This window comes from Spermophilus citellus, assembly GCF_964194105.1.
Source record: "Spermophilus citellus genome assembly, chromosome: 6".
NCBI classification, from domain to species: domain Eukaryota; kingdom Metazoa; phylum Chordata; class Mammalia; order Rodentia; family Sciuridae; genus Spermophilus; species Spermophilus citellus.
The window spans coordinates 110,699,608-110,719,137 of NC_138187.1; the positions used below are offsets into that span (position 1 = coordinate 110,699,608).

The 19,530-nt window shown below is 35.0% G+C and overlaps 1 protein-coding gene across 14 annotated transcripts in view; it reads left to right on the plus strand.

The window, feature by feature from the left end:
- Positions 1-19,530, plus strand: part of CDC42BPA (CDC42 binding protein kinase alpha) — a 327,214-nt gene that overhangs the window by 125,142 nt on the left and 182,542 nt on the right. For all 14 annotated transcript variants that reach the window (XR_014022435.1, XM_081297456.1, XM_081297457.1 and 11 more), the window contains one exon: positions 17,797-17,890. Coding sequence is in view for 13 of the 14 variants with exons in the window: in XM_081297456.1 (XP_081153582.1) it covers positions 17,797-17,890 (94 nt within the window). In the remaining variant the exon portion in view is untranslated. The remainder of the gene's footprint in view (positions 1-17,796; positions 17,891-19,530) is intronic.

Here is a 19,530-nt window from a genome sequence, read left to right on the forward strand (position 1 = left end):
ATATTGCCAGTGGAAGAGCTATTTGTGTAATATCCTGAAATTATTAAAGAATAGGTATTGTTGTAGTTCAACATTGTTACAGTAGAGCTATAGATGAACTCAGGACATGTACCATTCTAGGGATTATTTTACATAAAGATAATCATTTCATTAAAGTTCATTGATTAGTATTTAGTTACTGCGAGGAATTTGGGTCAGCTATAAAGTTAGAGGGGAAATTTCCAAAAGAACACCCTCAATTCTGATACCAATTCAAAGTTTCAGGGTTTTCAAAACCACCCCAACTTCTGATAATTTTGCAGGCAGACTCATAGGACTCATTGAAATCTGTTATACTTAACAGTTATGATTTGTTACCTATCAGAATATAGATTTAAACCAGCTAAAGGAAGATGTGAGTGGGGTAGAGGTTAAAAATACCAAAAGCAGAACTCCCATCATCCTCTCTTGCAGGAGTTAATACATGACTGTCAAATGGAGTATTGCTAACTATGGAAGTACACCTGAGCCCTTTTCCACTGCCAGTGTGACTATCCTTAGTCTTCTCCTCTGCTCCTGGAAACTGGGATGATGCCTTTAATTGTAATCCCTTCTAGAGTCAGAACTTAACGTGGCCTATACAAATGATACCCATCATAAAAAGACAAAGGTGGGACCTTAGTTTGAGTAAGATTAGCTCTTCACTACACAGTTCACCATCTGGTCTTTAGACAAGGTGCTCTTATAGCAAACCAATACTGTTTGTCGGGGCATCTACAGTAGTATAACACAGACACAGCAGTGGTATCAATGTGAAGATATCTGTTATTTGGAGTAAACAGTGCAGGATAAGGATAGATTTAAGGAAACTGCTAATCTGATCTCTAATGCTATCATATATTTTCATATTTAAAAAAATTTTTTTAGGTGTCAACAGACCTTTATTTTATTTATTTATATGCAGTGCTGAGAATCGAACCCAGTGCCTCACACATGCTAGATGCACTCTACCACTGAGCCATCACCCCAGCCTTATTTTCATATTTTCGTACTAATTGCTTGTTTCCTTCTTTTTTTCTACCACTGTTTGTACCAAATGGAAAACTTGTGCAGAACGATTAGCATAGGGGTGGGAGGGAAGGGCGGTGGCAGGGGGTTAGTAATGATGGTGGAATGTGATGGGCATCATTATCCAAAGTACATGTATGAAGACATGAATTGGTATGAACAATTTATATACAAACAGATATGAAAAAAAGAAGCTGAAAAAAAAAGAAATTACATCCTTCATTTTATTATTGTATTGGATCTTCAGAAGGCTTTAATTGAATCTCCCCATACATTGGATTGTCCATATCAGTATTATTGTAAAACTGTTTACATAAGGTATGAATTGGTATGAACAATTTATATACAAATAGATATGAAAAAAAGAAGCTGAAAAAAAAGAAATTACATCCTTCATTTTATTATTGTATTGGATCTTCAGAAGGCTTTAATTGAATCTCCCCATACATTGGATTGTCCATATCAGTATTATTGTAAAACTGTTTACATAAGGTGGTTGAATCTTACTACCAAGACCAGTGTTATACCATATCCCAGTATGGAAGTAAATATAACCTGGAAAATGAAAGTCAGAAGATTATGGCGTATTAGTAGAGTCCCATTGAGTTAGAGCTGACAAAAAAAACTGTCTTAGGAAACAAAGACAGTTTTTATAGACTTAAGCAAGAAAGGACAGTTGGAGGGTATAGTTAAAGGTGTGGTTCTCAGAATAGAAAGTAGTGTTTTTTTGCTGTTGAATAGCTGATAATTTGGCCAGTTTGGATTTATCCAGGGGATGGAGGTTTAGATCATGGGAAGAGGGGTAGGGAGGGCAATTGAAGAAGAGGGACAAGATCATACGAGGGCCACCCATGACCCCTGAAAATTCTTGGTCTTTTGGTGTTTATTACAAAACATTACAGTTCCCAAGAAATCGTTCACAAATCAAATACTATTGACTCTTAATACAGTTTTACAAAGTTGATATTTTTAGTAATATGTTGTCTATCCAAATACAAATATTTGTCATATAGTAAGCATGAAGACATATGTTAATATAAAACAAGATAGAGGATCTTAATATAATATTTACATAAATTTGCTTCATAATTTTTTTTATTTAAGTGAACATTTTATTCTGAAATAATTTCAGATTTACAGAAAGTTGTAAAGGTAGTCCAGAGACCAGTGTCCTCTTCATTTATCTTTCCTGAATTGTTCTGTATTAGCCAACTCACTCATCATAGGACCTTTTCAGTGATGGTGGTTAGTGGTTTAATCTGTGTTTTATCATACCTTGGCTCCCTGCTCTTCTTTTTCTCACAGTTTCTTTCTCTTTCAGCCAATTTCCTCTAAAGTTGAATTTGATATATTCAAATAGTTATTTCCATAAATACACATAACTTTAAATTTCATGGTAATCTTTCTTTGAGTTATGCTGTCAGTGTTGTCCCTGCGTTGCTTTCACTGTTGATTGTTGTCTGGATGGGTTTTGAAGGATTAGGATTTGGACAGCCACCATTATTTTACAGTACCTGGAATTTTATGATCATTAATTTTTTATTATTCACGTAGAAATTTTTTTTTCCTAGTGCTGAGGATTGAACCCCTGGGCACACTCTACCACTAAGCTATATCCCCAATCCTTTTTAGTTTTTATTTTGAGACAGGGTCTGGCTGAGGTGCCCAGGCTAGCCTTTTGTCCATGTTGGCCTCAAATTTGCTGTCCTTGCTATCCTTCTGACTCAGCCTCAGTAACTTGGATTATAGGCATGTGCCTCCATGCCTGCTTTCACATAGAATTCTTAAAAAAAAAGACAATATGCAATGGAAAAAGAGAAGTTGAGAAGTTTGAGAGAATTTTATCAATAACTTTTCCAAATTGTAGATGAGCCCCAAATTAGTGTTCCCATTAAGAATTCTAGTTTCTAACTAATGAAAGGGTATCTATGACAAAATTTTACTAGTGTAACTTTTCTTTATTACCGATATACCATTTCTTTTGAAAAATTAAGAGTATTTATTTATTTAGTTATTTAAAAGCCTGGACATACTATTATTATGATTATATATTATTAGATCATCAAGTTAAGGGCTTTTGAACAGTAAAAAAAATTTTTTTTTGTTGTTGTTGTGCTGGGAATTGAACTCAGGGCCTTATGCATGTGAGGTAACCTCTCTATCAACTGAGCTATGTCCCCAGCCCTTGAACAGTGAAAATAGAAAGCATTCATAGTTATTCAACCCTAAATACTTTGTGGACACTTAGTCATATATGATAATAGAGTTCTTTTGGCATAATTATAAAAGCATGAAATATAATTTGTTTTATGCCAATCCCCAGTACTTCTCTTTTCTACCCCATCCTCCCATCCCTTGTTCCTTTCCCTGTGTTCTACTGATCTTTCTGCTCTTTACTTGTGTTTTATTTTTATTTTAAATAATGTGTTGTGGATGTACAGGATGGTGAGATTCACTGTGGTTTATTCATATATGTACATAGGAATGTTAAGTCGGATTCATTCCACTATCTTCCTATCTCATCCTTTCTCCCTTCCCTACATTACCGTTTGTCTACTCCACTGATCTTTCTTAAATTCTTTTTTGTAAGCCCCCTCCCACCTTGATTTTGGATTAGCTTCTGCATATCAGAGAAAACATTTACTTTTGGGAACTGGCTTGTTTCACTTAGCATGATAGTCCCCAGTTTCATCCATTTACTGGCAAATACCATAAAGTAGTTGTTCTTTATGGCTGAGTAATACTCCGGTTGTGTATATGTACCACATTTTCTTTATCCATTTATCTGTTGAAGGGCACCTAGATTGGCTCCATGTCTTGCCTATTGTGAATTGTGCTGCTATAAACATTGCAGTGGCTGCATCCCTATAGTGTATTGATTTTAAATCCTTTGGATATATACTGAGGAGTGGGATAGCAGGGTCATGTGGTGGTTCTGTTCCTAGTTTTTGAGGAATCTCCATACTGCTTACCGGAGTGTTGGTACCAGTTTGCAGTCCCACCAACAATATATAAGTGTACCCTTCCCCCACATCCTTGCCAACATTTATTATTACTCATATTCTAGATAATTGCCATTCTGACTGGAGTGAAATTAAATGTCAGTGTAGTTTTAATTTGCATTTCTCTTAATTGTTGGACATTTTTTCATATATTTATTGACTGTTCAGATTTCTTATTTTGAGAAATGTCTGTTTAGTTCCTTTGCCCATTTATTGAGTAGGTTTTTTTTTTTAAACAAAAAGTTTTTTGTGTATCCTAGATATTAATGCTCTATCTGAGGAGCAGGTGGCAAAGATTTTCTCCCATTTTGTTGGCTCCCTCTTCACGTTCTTGATTCTTTCCTTTGCTGTGAAGAAGCTTTTTAATTTGATGCCATCCTATTTATTGACTTTTTGATTTAAGATGCATTTTGGTTGTAGTATTACAATGTAGCATGAGGCTTTTTTTTTTAATACCTGTAGGTAAAGTGGTGGTGTATCACAATGCAGTATGGTAATTTTTTCTGTATGTATATATGAAGGGGAGTAGGAAGAACAGAAAATAAAAGCATTCTTATATGAATCCTTTCTTCTAACCCATATAAACAATAAGAAGGAACTGATTGGGAGAGACATGCTGCTAATGGGAAAGAGAAACACATGCCTTAAATTAGTAGTTCTTATTGATCAGTTGCTATGCAGTAATCTGATTTTCAGTGTACGAATTGGGTCCCAACTAATATGATTAAATAAGCTTTCTAGTCAGTTTTGATGTCCAGCCAGAATTAAAAACTATTGCTTTATAGATGAATTAATTTTAAACTCACATTTTACTCTTATAGGGATAATATTTGTAATAATGATGCATCTGACTTCCTTTTTTATATAGTCATTGTTTTGGAATGCTTTTAAAAATTCTTAACTGTTATAAATGAAAATATGTATCGTAAATATTAATTTTGACTTATTATTTTAAAATAATGCTTTTTTAAAAGTTCAGTGTTACTTAGAAATTTGAATAATCCTTTCACAGTGATAATTTAGAGTTCATCTTATCTAAACATTTCTGTCACTTTCTCAGTTTTCATGGGTTGTCATTTAATATTTTGCCTGTCCTTTCACTTCCTTTATTAAAAGTATTTGGTATCTGATTGGCTGGCTGTTGCAAGATGTCACTAACTCAGAGTGGATCTGAATGCCAGATGTTATTTTGCATCTTATATCAGAAAATGGAATTTGTTGTGCTGTTATTCCACTTATCAATTGCTACATAGTATGTTGTGTTCTTCAGAAGTAGGCACTGAGCCAGTATGTATTATGCAGGATATTTAATAGGAATTAATACTTGTGGAAGGGGGTTGAAGAAAGCAGGATTACACTATGGACCAAAACCTCAGTCAGCCCCAACTGGAGTTCTGAAGAGGCTGTTGCATCTGAGTTGTTGGTAATTTGATCAAAATGGCCTGATGATGCAGCCAATGTATTTCTAATAAAGTCATTCAGTGCATATGGCCTGCTCCAAGAAAGGCAAATGTTCCTCTGAAGGATCTGACTGATATCTGGAGCAAAACCCTTTATTGAAAGAGAAGGCAACCATCTCTGTCCACCCTACACCCAGAAACATAGAGGCTAATATAACACAACTGTCACGTTTTTTGCTCACGAATCTGCAATTTGGTACTAATTGTCTCTTCATTGTGTAGCATGAGTTTTAGTGGCCCACTTGGGGTTGGAAGATACACCAGGATGTCTCACTTACATACCCAGCTGCCCATCAGCCAGAGCTGTTGTTAAGAAACTTAAGGATAAGCTACTTAAGTTTCTTATCAACATTATGACTAGGTTCCAAGTACAGGTGCCCCAAGAGAATAAAGAATTACATGATATCTTTATGTCCTAGCTTTGAAAGTCATCGAGTCTCAATTTCACAATTGAAGGCGCAGTCATAAATAAGGCTGTCCAGGTTTAACCAGAACAATTCCTCTTGACGGGGGAGTAGCAAGAGTCTAGATGAGATTGTAGAATGAGAGATTTTATTGTTACATCCATGAAATTTAAAAGCCAAAGGTGCTTTATTAAATATAGATTGGCTGCATCTGTTAGAAAACACAGTGGTGGTTCAAATATCCAAGGAGGGGTTGTGAATGAGTGAGATCTTTCTCAACACTCACAGAAAACAACTAAAAATCTGGTGGCTCAGCAGTAGAGCGCTTGCCTGGCAGGTGGGAGGCCCTGAGTTTGATCCTCAGCATCACATAAAAATAAATAAATAAAACAAAGGTATTCTGTTTAAGTATAACAAACAAACAAATAAATAAACACAAAACAAAACCAAACTAGCATCCTAAGAGCACTAGAGGATAAGCAGAAGCAAGGTAGAGCTGATAGGAATGTACACTAAAAGAAGAGGCATGTGGAAGGAGGTTACTTTTTTGCAGCTCTAGGCATGGGTTTGGGTGAAGACAACATGATAAACAATGTGGCTTGGACACAGTTAGAAAAACTTCAGTCTTTATTGCTCCTGAAGTATGAAAGCTGAATTTTGGGAAATTGTGTTTACTATAGAGGGGATCTAAAATCTATGGGCCCACATTTCTGATTTGAAGCTGCTCATCTAAAAGAGAAAAGATATTAACTGAGACCAGAACTTCTAGAATAACAAGTTTGCACTTTCAATGTGATAAATCAGTTGATAAAGCAAAAGGGTAGAGGGCAACAGACAGACAAATCACTAATTGGAGAAAAATAGAAGAATCCAGATTTCAACTATTAAAATTCATTGTGTTCAAGTTATAGTTCATAATTACCCAGTATTTCAGGATATAGTCCATAAATATCCTGAATAAACATGAAAATGTTATGTATTTCCAAGAGATAATAATACCAATCATTTCTGAAATGACCCAGAGGTAGAAACTAGCAAAAAAGAATCTTCAGGTGGCTGTTGTAACTATTCTTAAAGTATCTACTCATGGTAAATGAAAAGATAGGAAACCTTAACTGAGAAACACACTTTCTAAATCAAATGGAAATTGAAAATACAATATCTGAAAATAAAAATTTCTCTGTAAAAACTATGGAGATAACAAAGTATAGAATTGGAGATAGATGAATATGAATTATTGAAAGTTGAAGAACAGGGAGAAAAAGATTAAAATGATAACACTTCAGGGACCTATTGGGAATACCAAAAGATTTGTGTGCATGTACTTTTGAGATCCAGAATGAAAAGAACAACAATGGACAGGAAAAAAAAATCTGAAGAAATAATGGCCCCAAATTGTTCAAATCACATTAAAGATACAAACTAATGTATTTGAGATACTTAATGAATATGAGAAGATGAACATGCAAAAAAGGCCATGTCAGTATCTATAGTGAAGCTATTGAAAGCCCAAACAAGCAAATTTTGGAATCATCAAGGAGACACATTACCTATAGGGAAACCACAATTTCATTAAGAGATTAATTCTCATCAGAAAGTATTGGAGCTAGGAGATTGTCAACTAAGAATTCTATATCAAGTAAAACTATCCTTCAAGAATAAAAGTGAGGACTTGGGCTGTAGCTCAGTGGCAGAGCACTTGCCTAGCGTATGTGAGGCACTGGGTTTGATCCTCAGCACCACATAAAAGTAAACAAATAAAAATAAAGGCATTCTGTCCATCTACAACTACAAAAATATTTTAAAAAGAATAAAAGTGAAATACGTTCTTAGGAAAAAGAAAACATAATTTATTGCAATAGACCTGCAAACAACACTAAATGAAGTTCTTCAGGCTTCAGGGAAATGATAGTAAATGGAAACTTGAGTATGCAGAAAGGAATCTAAGGCACTCAGAATTGTAAATATTTAGATAAATACAACACTGTAAATTTTTGCCTTATTAATTCGTAAAACATCTGACTACTCAGAGCAAGTTATAATATTGCCTTTTGGGGTTTATAATGAATGTCTAGGTAATATCTGTTTAATAATTGTGAAGGGATAGATGTAGAACCACAGAGTTTTAATATTTGTTTTTTGTAAGGTAGTTAAAAGTATTTTTAAGTGGACTGTGAATAATAAGGTTGTGGCCAGGTGTGATGGTATATACCTGTATTCCCAATTACTTGGAAGATTGAGGCAGGAGGATTGTACATTTGAGACTAGCTTAGGCAACATAGCAAAACCCTGTCTCAAAATGAGAAGGAAAAAGAAAATAAGGTTATAACTTATAATACCTAGAGCACCACTAAGAGAAAAGATACAAAGAAATTATGATTAAAAAAAAATCCATCAGAGATCCAGGACCAACTAACTTTAAGTCTGGGAAAAGACAGGCACCTCCAAGGAGAGTATCACTGAGTGAGCCACCCCCCGCAAAAAAAAAAAAAAAAAAAAAAAAAAAAAAGTAGAGTGTTTCATTTTAGTACGGGAAGGATACCATTAGGGGAATGGAAATCATGCTTTTGGAAAATGGAGCCAGGAGAGATGGTTTAGTCAGCTTTTTTCCTGCTGTGACTAAATGACCCTACTGGCACAACTGTCGAGAGGGAAGTTTATTTAGGGGCTCACAGTTTCAAAGGTCTTAACCAATAGATAACAGGCTCCATTCCTCAGGGTTCAAGGTGAGGCAGAACATCATGGTGGAAGGGTATGGCAGAGGGAAGCAGCTCACATGATGATTAGAAAGGGGGGAGAAAGAGAGAAAGAGGGAGGGAGGGGTCGGTCGGTCTCCACTTGCCATTTACAAATATATACCCCCCAACCGTGTCCCCAGTTCCCACTTTCTCCAGCTACACCCTACCACTTTAGTTACCACTCAGTTAATCCCTATCAGGGATTAATACACTGATTGGGTTAAGACTCTTAATAACCCAATCATTTCTCTTCTGAACCTTCTTGCATTTTGCAGAGGTGAGCTTTTGGGGGACATCTCTCATCCAAACAAGAGGAAACTGGAAAAAATTCATCTGAGTTAAGAGAAGAAATAGGAGAAAGTGGTATAGTTGGGAGAATAATCAACAGTGACAGATGTCATGGAAGTCATTGTAGGTTTCAAACTGAAAAGATTGTACTTATATAGTAAAAATGAAACCCAATTAGTATCTATGATTTTTAATTATTTAGAGAGGTTTTATCAAATACTGAGCATAAAACAGTTTTTAGGAGACCTCTGTCTTTTTTTCTCTAGGTAGCATTTTAAGATGCCAAAACCTTGATTCAGTGATCAAATTATTTGTAGAGAGAATAAATAAATGTTTATCTACCCATTTCTCTTTGATTCTGTCTCTTCTAATGACTGAAAGGGAAGTTTTGGGGATTGAAGGTACTGTCAGTTAAGTTAGTGTCACCTACTTGGTACTCAGTGTACAGGAGGGCTCTTTCAGTTCCTTTACCCTACCCCCCTCCCTACAAATTTGAATGAAGTATTTATGTATCCTTGTAATGTTAGTGAGAACATTCTTGTGAAATAATTAAGAGTATTCTTTACTCAGATGATGGGTGTTGTTCAGCAGACTTATCCAGACCCACAAGCATTTGTGGGAATGTCAGTCTGTGGTCTCTGTTCACTTTGCCCACACTAAAAAAAACTTAGAGTGGAAAAAAAAAATCTAGGGCTGTTCTTGTATGGGTTAAATCCATTTTCAGTCATATCTTATGTTACTTCTCTCTAACGTTTTTCTTTTGTCCACTGTAAAATTAGATTTAAATGAAAATGATAGAGAATCCTTAAGGAAAAAGGAAACCACAAAAGGTCAAGATGCAGTCTTTTGTTGAGAAAGGAGGAAGGGACATTTTTCTTTGCCTTGCAGTGTTTTGAATTTCATATATTAGTTCATGAATTTGTATATTAGGTCTTTGAAGTGCTTGGTAGTTTAGGTCATATTCAGTGCCTAAATTAGATGGAAAAGTCATTTTTTTTCTCCACCTTATGAATTCTTTAAATTCTATCTCTTTTCAGCATTTTAATCCTTCCCTCAGTAAAAATAAGACCTTTTTTTTTTTTTTAAGACATAACTAGGGGAAAGTAGCTCATCTTTTTCAGGCCTCCTTAATCTGGAGGATTTCTAAGTTTCCATCTGCCTAAAGACTGACCATTTTAAGAGCAGAGAGACTTTCAGCAATGGAATAAAATGAGTGAGGATGTGCATTGAGTTACTAGGCAACATATTAAATTTATAATTTTATTTATGTTGGACAAGCAGAGATAGATTAGTAATATCATTGTAGCATTATGTTTTTTATTTTTGATCTGGGTTCTCATTAATTGTTTTAACTAAAAATATTGATGACTTCAGATGCTTCAGTGGCTTAGTTAAATAATTTATGTATAATTTGATTAAATGATTCAGAGATTATATATGTACTTTGATTTTAAATTAATTTCAATTAGTACTGTATATAGTAAAAATGAAACCCAATTAGAATAAAAAAGGTTTATTAAAAAAAGTTGATCTTATCAAAATTGAGAGTAGAGTAGTTGGGAAAGAGGAGGAAAAGATTGCTCAAAGGATACAGTATTACAGTATTCCTAGGAGGAATATGTGCTGGTTCTAAGGCACAACAGGGGGAATGTGATTAATACTAATACATTGTATATCTCAAAATAGTTAGATGAGAGTAATTTGAATGTAAATAAAATAAAGAAATAAAAGTTTAAGGTGATGAATTTGCTATGTACTCTGAATTAATGTTATCTAATGTGTACAGGAATCAAAATACATCATATTGTACCTCACAGATATGTAGAAATACTGTATGTTAATTGAAATAAAAGATAACATTGAAAAGTAGTCCCATTTCACACTTCTTAGGCCTGCTCCCTAGTGGCACACATATTGAATTCCTTTAAGCTGTTTTTTCTGGTATTTAACCCCATATCTCTAATGTCAATATCTATTTCCAGATATTTCAAGATTTTTAAATTCTGGACAGTTTGATAGGATGTTTATTGACTACCTCTTATGTTATTTAAGGATTTACCTATTTGTGTCCCTCCTATATTTTCTCCTTCATTCTCTCACTGATTCTGTTTTTACTTTATTCTGTAGTTAATACATGATAGAGACTTTGTATATATGATTTATTACTGAGCCAAGAAGTGTGTTTCTTTTCTGTGTTTCTTTTCTGGTGTACTATTTTCCTATACTTAGTAAGGGCCTCTGTTTTTTAAGTTGTTTGTCCAGTATGAATGGTGTTTTCCTTCTGTATATACCAAATACCTAACAATCATGCTGCTGCTTTGAGTTCTCTCTCCTCATCCAGTTTTCTTCTTTTTTTTTTTCCTGGTTAAACATATTTATTTCCTCAAACATTTATCATTCTCTTATGGTAAAAACTTCCAAAATTCTTTCTTCTAGCTATTTGTAATATATGGTACATAATTATTACCTATGGTCCCCACATGAGACCTTCTTGCTTCTAAGTATACCTTAGAACCTATTGAACCTTTCTCCATCCTTCCTCCCTCATCTGATAACCACAATTCTTATTCTCAACTTCTCTGAGATCAACTTTGTTTTAGATTTTACATATAAGTGAGATCATATGGACTTGTCTTTCTGTGCCTGGTTTATTTCATTTAATGTCATGATTTTCCGTTCTAGACACATTGTGGTAAATGACAGGATTTCTTTTCTTTTTTAATGGCTGAATAATATGTCACTGTGCTTATGTGCCATGTTTTCTTTATTCATCAATTGATGAATACCCAGATTGTTTCCAGTTCCTGACTATTGTGAATAATTCTGTAATGAACATGTGAGTGCCAATGTCTCTTTGACATACTGATTTCATTTCTTTTGGATATAGAACTAGTAGAGGAATTGATGAATCAGAGGTAGTGGTAGTTTTAGTTTGTTGAGAAACTATACTGTTTCCTGTATTGACTGAGATAATTTACATTCCCACTAAGAGCATATAATAGATTCCCTTTTCTATGCATTCTTACCAGCACTTGTTATCTTTAGACTTTTTGATACTGGCTTTTTTACTAGGGAGAGACAATATCTCATTGTGGTTTTGATTTGTGTTTCCCTGATGATCAGTGATGTCAAACACTTTTTATGTACCTGTCTGCCATTTAGGTCTTATTTTGAGAAATGTCTATTTAAATCTATTGCTGCACCCCCCCCCCCCCCGCCCAATACTGAAGATTGAACACACAGGTGCTGGGTTTCTGTTCTTGAGACTAAAAGGCTCAGGGGTCACTCCAGTTAAACTGGGCTAACTGGGCTGCACGAAATAACCACACAAGAGACACAATACCTTTTTCTTTGGGGGTCACTGTGATGGCTTCTCTGACCTTAAGGGTCTGCAGGAAGAGAGAGCGAGCACGCATTGACCCCTTTTATTCAGGAGAAGCTATTCAAATGAGGCAAGGGGTCAGGTTTCAGGGGGCTGAGTCTATCTTCGTGATGTCCACTGTCAGCAGGTTGACTGATACCTGGGTAGGCCACATCCAAGGGCATAGTTAGAGAAGGGAACACACACAAGGCACTTCCATGGAAGATTCTATCCTAAACAGGGCAAGGGGTTATATTACAAAGGAACAGGTGAGCATAGTTTCACTCATGGTGCTGTAGCAAGACACACCCATGCTTGAGACACTGACCCTCAAACCCAAGAAGGGTGGGGAAAGCTCTGCCACATTTCTGTGACTGAGCGCCTCAGCACCCAGCGGGGGGAGTGTGACTCAGTCAAGTGCAAGGTTGGTCTCCCACACCCAGGGGTGCTTAATCACTGAGCCATATCCCCCAGCCCTTTTTAAAGAAATATTTTGTTTAGAGATAGGGTCTTGCTGAGTTACTAAGTGCCTCACTAAGTTGCTGAGGCTGGCTTTCAACTTGCAATCCCCCTGCCTCAGCTCCAGAGCCACTGGATTACAGGCATGCACCACCACACCTGGCTTTATTGCTATTTTTAAATTAGGTTTATGGGATTTTCTTTCTCTTCTTTTTTTTTTAATTTGTTCTTATTATTTAGACAGTAGAATGTGTTTTTGACATATTATACATATATGGAGTATAACATCCCATTCTTTTGATTGTACATGATGTGTAATTATATTGGTTATGTATTCATATATGAACATAGGAAAGTAATGTCCAACTCATTTCTACTATCTTTCCTGTTTCCACCTCCCTTTCTATTCCTTCATTCCCCTTTGTCTAATCCAATGAATGTTTAGTCTTCTCTCCACTTATTGTGTGCTAGCATCCACATATCAGAGAGAACATTAGGCCTTTGATTTTTTGTGATTGGCTTATTTCACTTAGTATGATAGTCTCCAGTTCCATCCATTTACTGGCAAATGTAAGGCCTTTCTTAACAATCACATTTCTACTATTTAGACAGATCAAATGGTACATCAAGTTAATTTATTTTCTTTTTCCAACTTGAGGACAATTATCATTTACCTTTCTTTGCTGTGTATTATTTATCATACATACATTTTCCATCTTCCAAGATTGCAAGTGAAAGGACACTTGCAGAGTCCACATACAGTCCAAAGACCATGCCACACACCAGAATCCCATGCAAGAGATTTATTGTAGGTAGCAGGAGGCATACTGACAAGGCTGTGCCTCCCAGGAGAGCAGCAGCCTGTTGGCTCTCACAGAGCAGCTTTATAGCCCGCAAGAGGAATCTCATAAGCTTCTTGGGAGTTTAAACTGTGGTGGGGTTGATTGTAAGCTGCTTAGGAGTTTAAGCTGGGGTGGGGTTGATCAGTTTCTTTTAGCAGGCACATGTTCTTATGGGAAGTTAAGTAGCATTGCCTCAAATCAAAACTTTGGAAACTCTAGATAAAATGGTTCCCGACCTAAAATGGTGAATCTGATGCCAATATTGATCTGATGTCAGTATTGTTCTGATGACAATAGCAAGTTCACCTTTTATCTTCTGTTATCTTTTCTCACATTTACTTCTGGGTTTTTTCCCTTTTAATAGTGTAGTCATTTTGTTATGGTTTCTGGAAGGAATAGACATAAATATGTCTTCACCCAAGAAGATCTTAGGTGCAGATAAAGGAGTAAGAAAATAAGAAACATGGGGATTTCTGTTTTCTACTTTTATATACTACATTGGTATGTAATGCCAGTTAGTTACATTTGCCACTAATTACGTGTGTAATTGTTTAATCCTTGTCGCATGTGTACTTGTGAGGTTTAATGTTTTTGTATACTATTGTATACAGTTGTATTTCTTTTATTAATTGCCCTTCATGATCATTATTAATCTCTTTTTACATATTAAAATTTTCAACTGGTCTCATATGGTGAAAATATGTAAGCATTTCTTTCCATTACAACTTTTTAAACAAATTACTCTTCTATTTTTAGATAACTATTGTTTTCATTTTCTTCTATTTTTTATTTTCTTCTTCATTGGGAGAATCAATTTCTAGAATAAAGAGAATAAAGACAAACCAGAATAATCTGATGTAATGCTCTGATATAATTAACTTTATATAAAAGCATGAGTTCCATTATGAGAGAAGGTGAAGCCTGTGATTATTTATCAATTGTCAGTCTACAGCCTGAGATCCCGGGTCTGTTTCCCAAATATCATGCTTTAATTTTTCTCTTAAGGAATGAGCTGTAATTCTTCTATAAGGAAGAATGCACTGATAGGAGTACAGCCAGTACCAAGTATATTTTCTAACCTCAACGCACTTTGACAAGATAGTAGAAAAACCCAACAAAAAGGGAAAAGAAGTCAAGGTTGTTGACTTTAGAAGCACCTTAAATTTCCTCTGTTGTAAGGGGACAGCAGCTTAGAAGGAAAACTATAGTAAATATAAGGGAAATAACAGAAGGTATCATGATGGGAGTCCAACTGTGTTATTCCTTTTTTTTAAAGAGCATTAAGATTATAGTATTTGGGTTCATTTTGCTAAAATCATACATGAAGGAATTTGATTTCAGGCCCCACTTTTCCTCCTCTCCTCCCTTCTTCTATTCTCCCTCCTCTACTAAACTTCCTTTCTTCTACATATACATCAATGTGAAATTCCCTTCGCACCCTTTATATATGAATATAACATGATTTTGTTAAATTTATTCCATATTCTCTTTTTCCTTTCTTCCTCCCTCACTCTCTTATTCTCCTTCTTGTACTCCACTGATCTTTCCTGTATCATTATGATATACAGTCTTCTTGGCCAACTGCCACCTTTCTTTTGCTTTGCTCTTGCTTCCACATATGAGAGAAAACATTTGACCTTTGATTTCTGAGTCTGGTTTATTTCACTTAGCATGATTTTCTCCATGTCCATCCATTTACCAGCAAATGCCATTATTTAATTCTTCTCTATGGTAGAGTAAAACTCAATTTTGTATATATGCCACATTCTCTTAATCTGTTCATCTGTTGTTAGGCACTTCAATTGATTCCATAATTTGGCTATTGTGAACTGTGCTGCTATAAACATTGAAATGGTTGTATTTGTATATTGTGATGATTTTAGATCTTTTGGATAAATACCGAGGAGCCAGGGTAGCTGAATCACAATGGTGGTTCCATTCCTAGTTTTTTGAGGATTTCCACACTGCTTTCTAGGGTAATTGTACTAATTTGCATACCCTTCAAGAATGTAAGAATGTACCTTTTTCCCCACGTCCTTGTCAGCATTGATTACTGTTTGTGTTCTTGATAATTTCATTCTGACTGAAATGGTATGAAATCTTAGTGTAATTTTCATTTGCATTCTCCTAATTGCTAGAGGTGCTGAACATTTTTATCATATTTTTGTTGGCCATTTGTGTTTCTTCTTTTTGAGAGTGTGTTTTTAGATCTTTTGCCCATTTATCGATTGGACCATTTGTTGGGGGAACATTGAGGTTTTTTTTTCCTTGAGTTCTTTATATATTCTGGATATTAAAAGTTCTTTATATATTTTGGGGAAAAAATCCCCAGTCAGCAGAATAGCTGGCAAAGATTTTCTCTTATTTTGTAGGCTCTTTCTTCACTCTTAATCATTTTCTTTACTGTGCAGAAGCTTTTTAATTTGATGGTATTCTATTTACTGATTCTTGGTTTTTATTTCATGAGCTTTAGAGTTCTTGTTGAGGAATTGGTGCTTGCACTTATATGATGGATTGTTTACCCCTATATTTTTTTCTAGCAGTTGCTAGGTTTCTAGTCTCATTTCTAAGTCTTTGATTGATATTGATTTGACTTTTGTGCAGGGAGAAAGATAGGGCTATAAATTCATTCTTCTACATATGGACATCTAGGTTTCCTAGTACCATTTATTTAAAGGGCTGTCTTTTCTCCAACATGTATTTTTGGCACCTTTGTCAGTATTAGATGGCTTTAAACATTTGAGTTTGTTTCTGTGTATTCTATTCCATTGGTCTTCGTATCTATTTTTATGCCAATACCATGCTGTTTTTGCTACTTTAGCTGTATATTATAATTTAAGATCAGGTTTTTTGATACCTCCTGAATCACTTTCCTTTTTTAGAATTGGGTCTCTCACTTTTTCAAATGAGATTCATTCTTCCAAATGAATTTTAGGGCTGTTTTTTCATAATATTATTAACCTCTATTCAAATCAGTTTTTAAAAATGAATAAAATTTACATTTTATTAGAAAAATGCAAACTACCCTAGAAGAAATAAAAACTATCTGAATAAGTTAAGAATGAAAATCTCCTCCACAAAACTCTAATATCATATTTTTAATGGTAGTTCTTATTCCCCCATTTAAAAAATTGTCCTAATCAAGAATGTTTTCATTACCCCAGAAAGTTTCTTTGTGCCCAGTACAGGCAGTAGTCTGGATGAGCCATGGGCCATAATTTGCCAAGCTGTGATGTCTTCAGTGATAAAAAGCGTACTACAGTTATATCCACATTATATGTGGGAAATCTCAGGGATAAAAACCTGTAGTGTTATCATTCAGATTCAAATGACTTTATTCTTCTATTAACCCTATGGCAATAGATTTTTTTTTTAAAAAGCAGATAAACTGTTTTTAGAAGATTCTCTTCTTATTCTCTTAAAATAGGAAACATTTGGAGGAACTAATCTCTTTCTTATTCAGTTACAATTTTTAGAATGTGATAAGCAACATTATTGCTGGATTCCTGAGAATCTTCTTTACAAATCATTTTATATGTGATTGTTTTCCCAAAGTTTGCATTCAAATGCAAAAAAAAAATAGAAAACTGGTATGATATAATTTATTATTTAGATTTTGATGTCTTATAAGCCATTAACATCCACATTATTTAAGTATATTTAAATAATATAGGTAATCTATTATATATTTATTCAGTTCTTTTGCAAAATCAGTTTTATGAAGCAATTCCTTTGTGACCTACAGTACTTAAGAATTTGTCTATCTGTAGTTTTGCTCAGGGTCTAGGAAGTATTTTTTCTCTGTAAAATATCATAGGCTAGATGATAGTATTTTTGTGGCTATTAGATAATTTTGACATGGTGGTGCAATACCTGTAATCTTAGTGACTCAGGAGGCCAGCCTCAGTAACTTAGTGAAACCCTGTCTCAAAAAATAAAAAGTACTATGGGTGTAGCTTCGTGGTAAAGTGCTCCTTGGTTTAATCCCCAGTAACCCCCCCCCCAAAAAAAAAAAAGAAAAAAAAGTTTCAGTATGAATTATGAATCAGATCCTAAAGTTGAACTCATAAGTGATTGAATAGACTTTCTTAGAGTATTACTTTAAAAAGAAGTTGATATTTTTATCTTAACTAACCAACTGATTATTTTTAATTTTCTCAACTAAAAATTAAGTGTCTGTATTTTTTTTTTCCAGAGACATCAAACCTGACAATATATTGATGGATATGAATGGACATATTCGGTTAGCAGATTTTGGTTCTTGTCTGAAGCTGATGGAAGATGGAACGGTAAATAAAGAAATCCTAAATTACTCTATCCACAAACATTTTCTTTATTTATTTTAGAAACCTACCTGTCTGTCTAGCTATCCATTTGTCTGTCTGTGTTCCATCTCCCTCCACAGTGGTGCTTGGACATGCTTGTTCATTAAAGGGCTTATCTGTAACGTCAGAAGCCATTTTACCTGCTCATATTCGTAATCTTGAGATTGATATTTTATGAGTGCTTGTTTGTTCGTTAGCTGGTAACTATGTATTATTGTACTTGAGATATTTCTACATTTTCAGAAGGTAAGGAAAAAGAAGACTCCTGTAAAAAAGGAAATGTTACTTTATCCCCACTTTTTAAAATTTTTTTTTCTTTCCTAATTATGTATTTATTCTGAGGGACAGTGCCCAACAAAAGAATTCATTTTTTTTTTCTTCCAGAAAATCTCCTTGGTTGTATGTTCCCATGTTAATGTGTTAATTAATTAATTAATATAAACTTTAATTGGTAGAAACTTTTTTTTGAGAAACTATTTTTTGTTATTTATTTATTTTTTTATTGTTGGTTGTTCAAAACATTACATAGTTCTTGATATATCATATTTCACACTTTGCTTCAAGTGGGTTATGAACTCCCATTTTTACCCCGTATACAGATTGCAGAATCACATCAGTTATACTTCCATTGATTTACATATTGCCATACTCCTGTCTGTTGTATTCTGCTGCCTTTCCTATCCCCCCTCCCCTCCCCTCCCCTCCCCTCCCCTCTTCTCTCTCTACCCCCTCTACTGTAATTCATTTCTCCCCCTTGTATTATTTTTCCCCTTTCCCCTCACTTCCTGTTGTATGTAATTTTGTATAACCCTGAGGGTCTCCTTCCATTTCCATGCAATTTCCCTTCTCTCTCCCTTTCCCTCCCACCTCTCATCCCTGTTTAATGTTAATCTTCTTCTCATGCTCTTTGTCCCTACTCTGTTCTTAGTCACTCTCCTTATATCAAAGAAGAGATTTGGCATTTGTTTTTTAGGGATTGGCTAGCTTCACTTAGCATAATCTGCTCTAATGCCATCCATTTCCCTCCAAATTCTATGATTTTGTCATTTTTTTAATGCAGAGTAATACTCCATTGTGTATACATGCCACATTTTTTTTTATCCATTCATTTATTGAAGGGCATCTAGGTTGCTTCCACAGTCTTGCTATTGTGAATTGTGCTGCTATGAACATCGATGTAGCAGTGTCCCTGTAGCATGCTCTTTTTAGGTCTTTAGGGAATAGACCGAGAAGGGGAATAGCTGGGTCAAATGGTGGTTCCATTCCCAGCTTTCCAAGAAATCTCCATACTGCTTTCCAAATTGGCTGCACCAATTTGCTTTCCCACCAACAATGTACAAGTGTACCCTTTTCCCCACATCCTCACCAGCACTTGTTGTTGTTTGACTTCATAATGGCTGCCAATCTTACTGGAGTGAGATGGTAACTTAGGATGGTTTTGATTTGCATTTCTCTGACTGCTAGAGATGGTGAGCATTTTTTCATGTACTTGTTGATTGATTGTATGTCCTCCTCTGAGAAGTGTCTGTTCAGGTCCTTGGCCCATTTGTTGATTGGGTTATTTGTTATCTTATTGTCTAATTTTTTGAGTTCTTTGTATACTC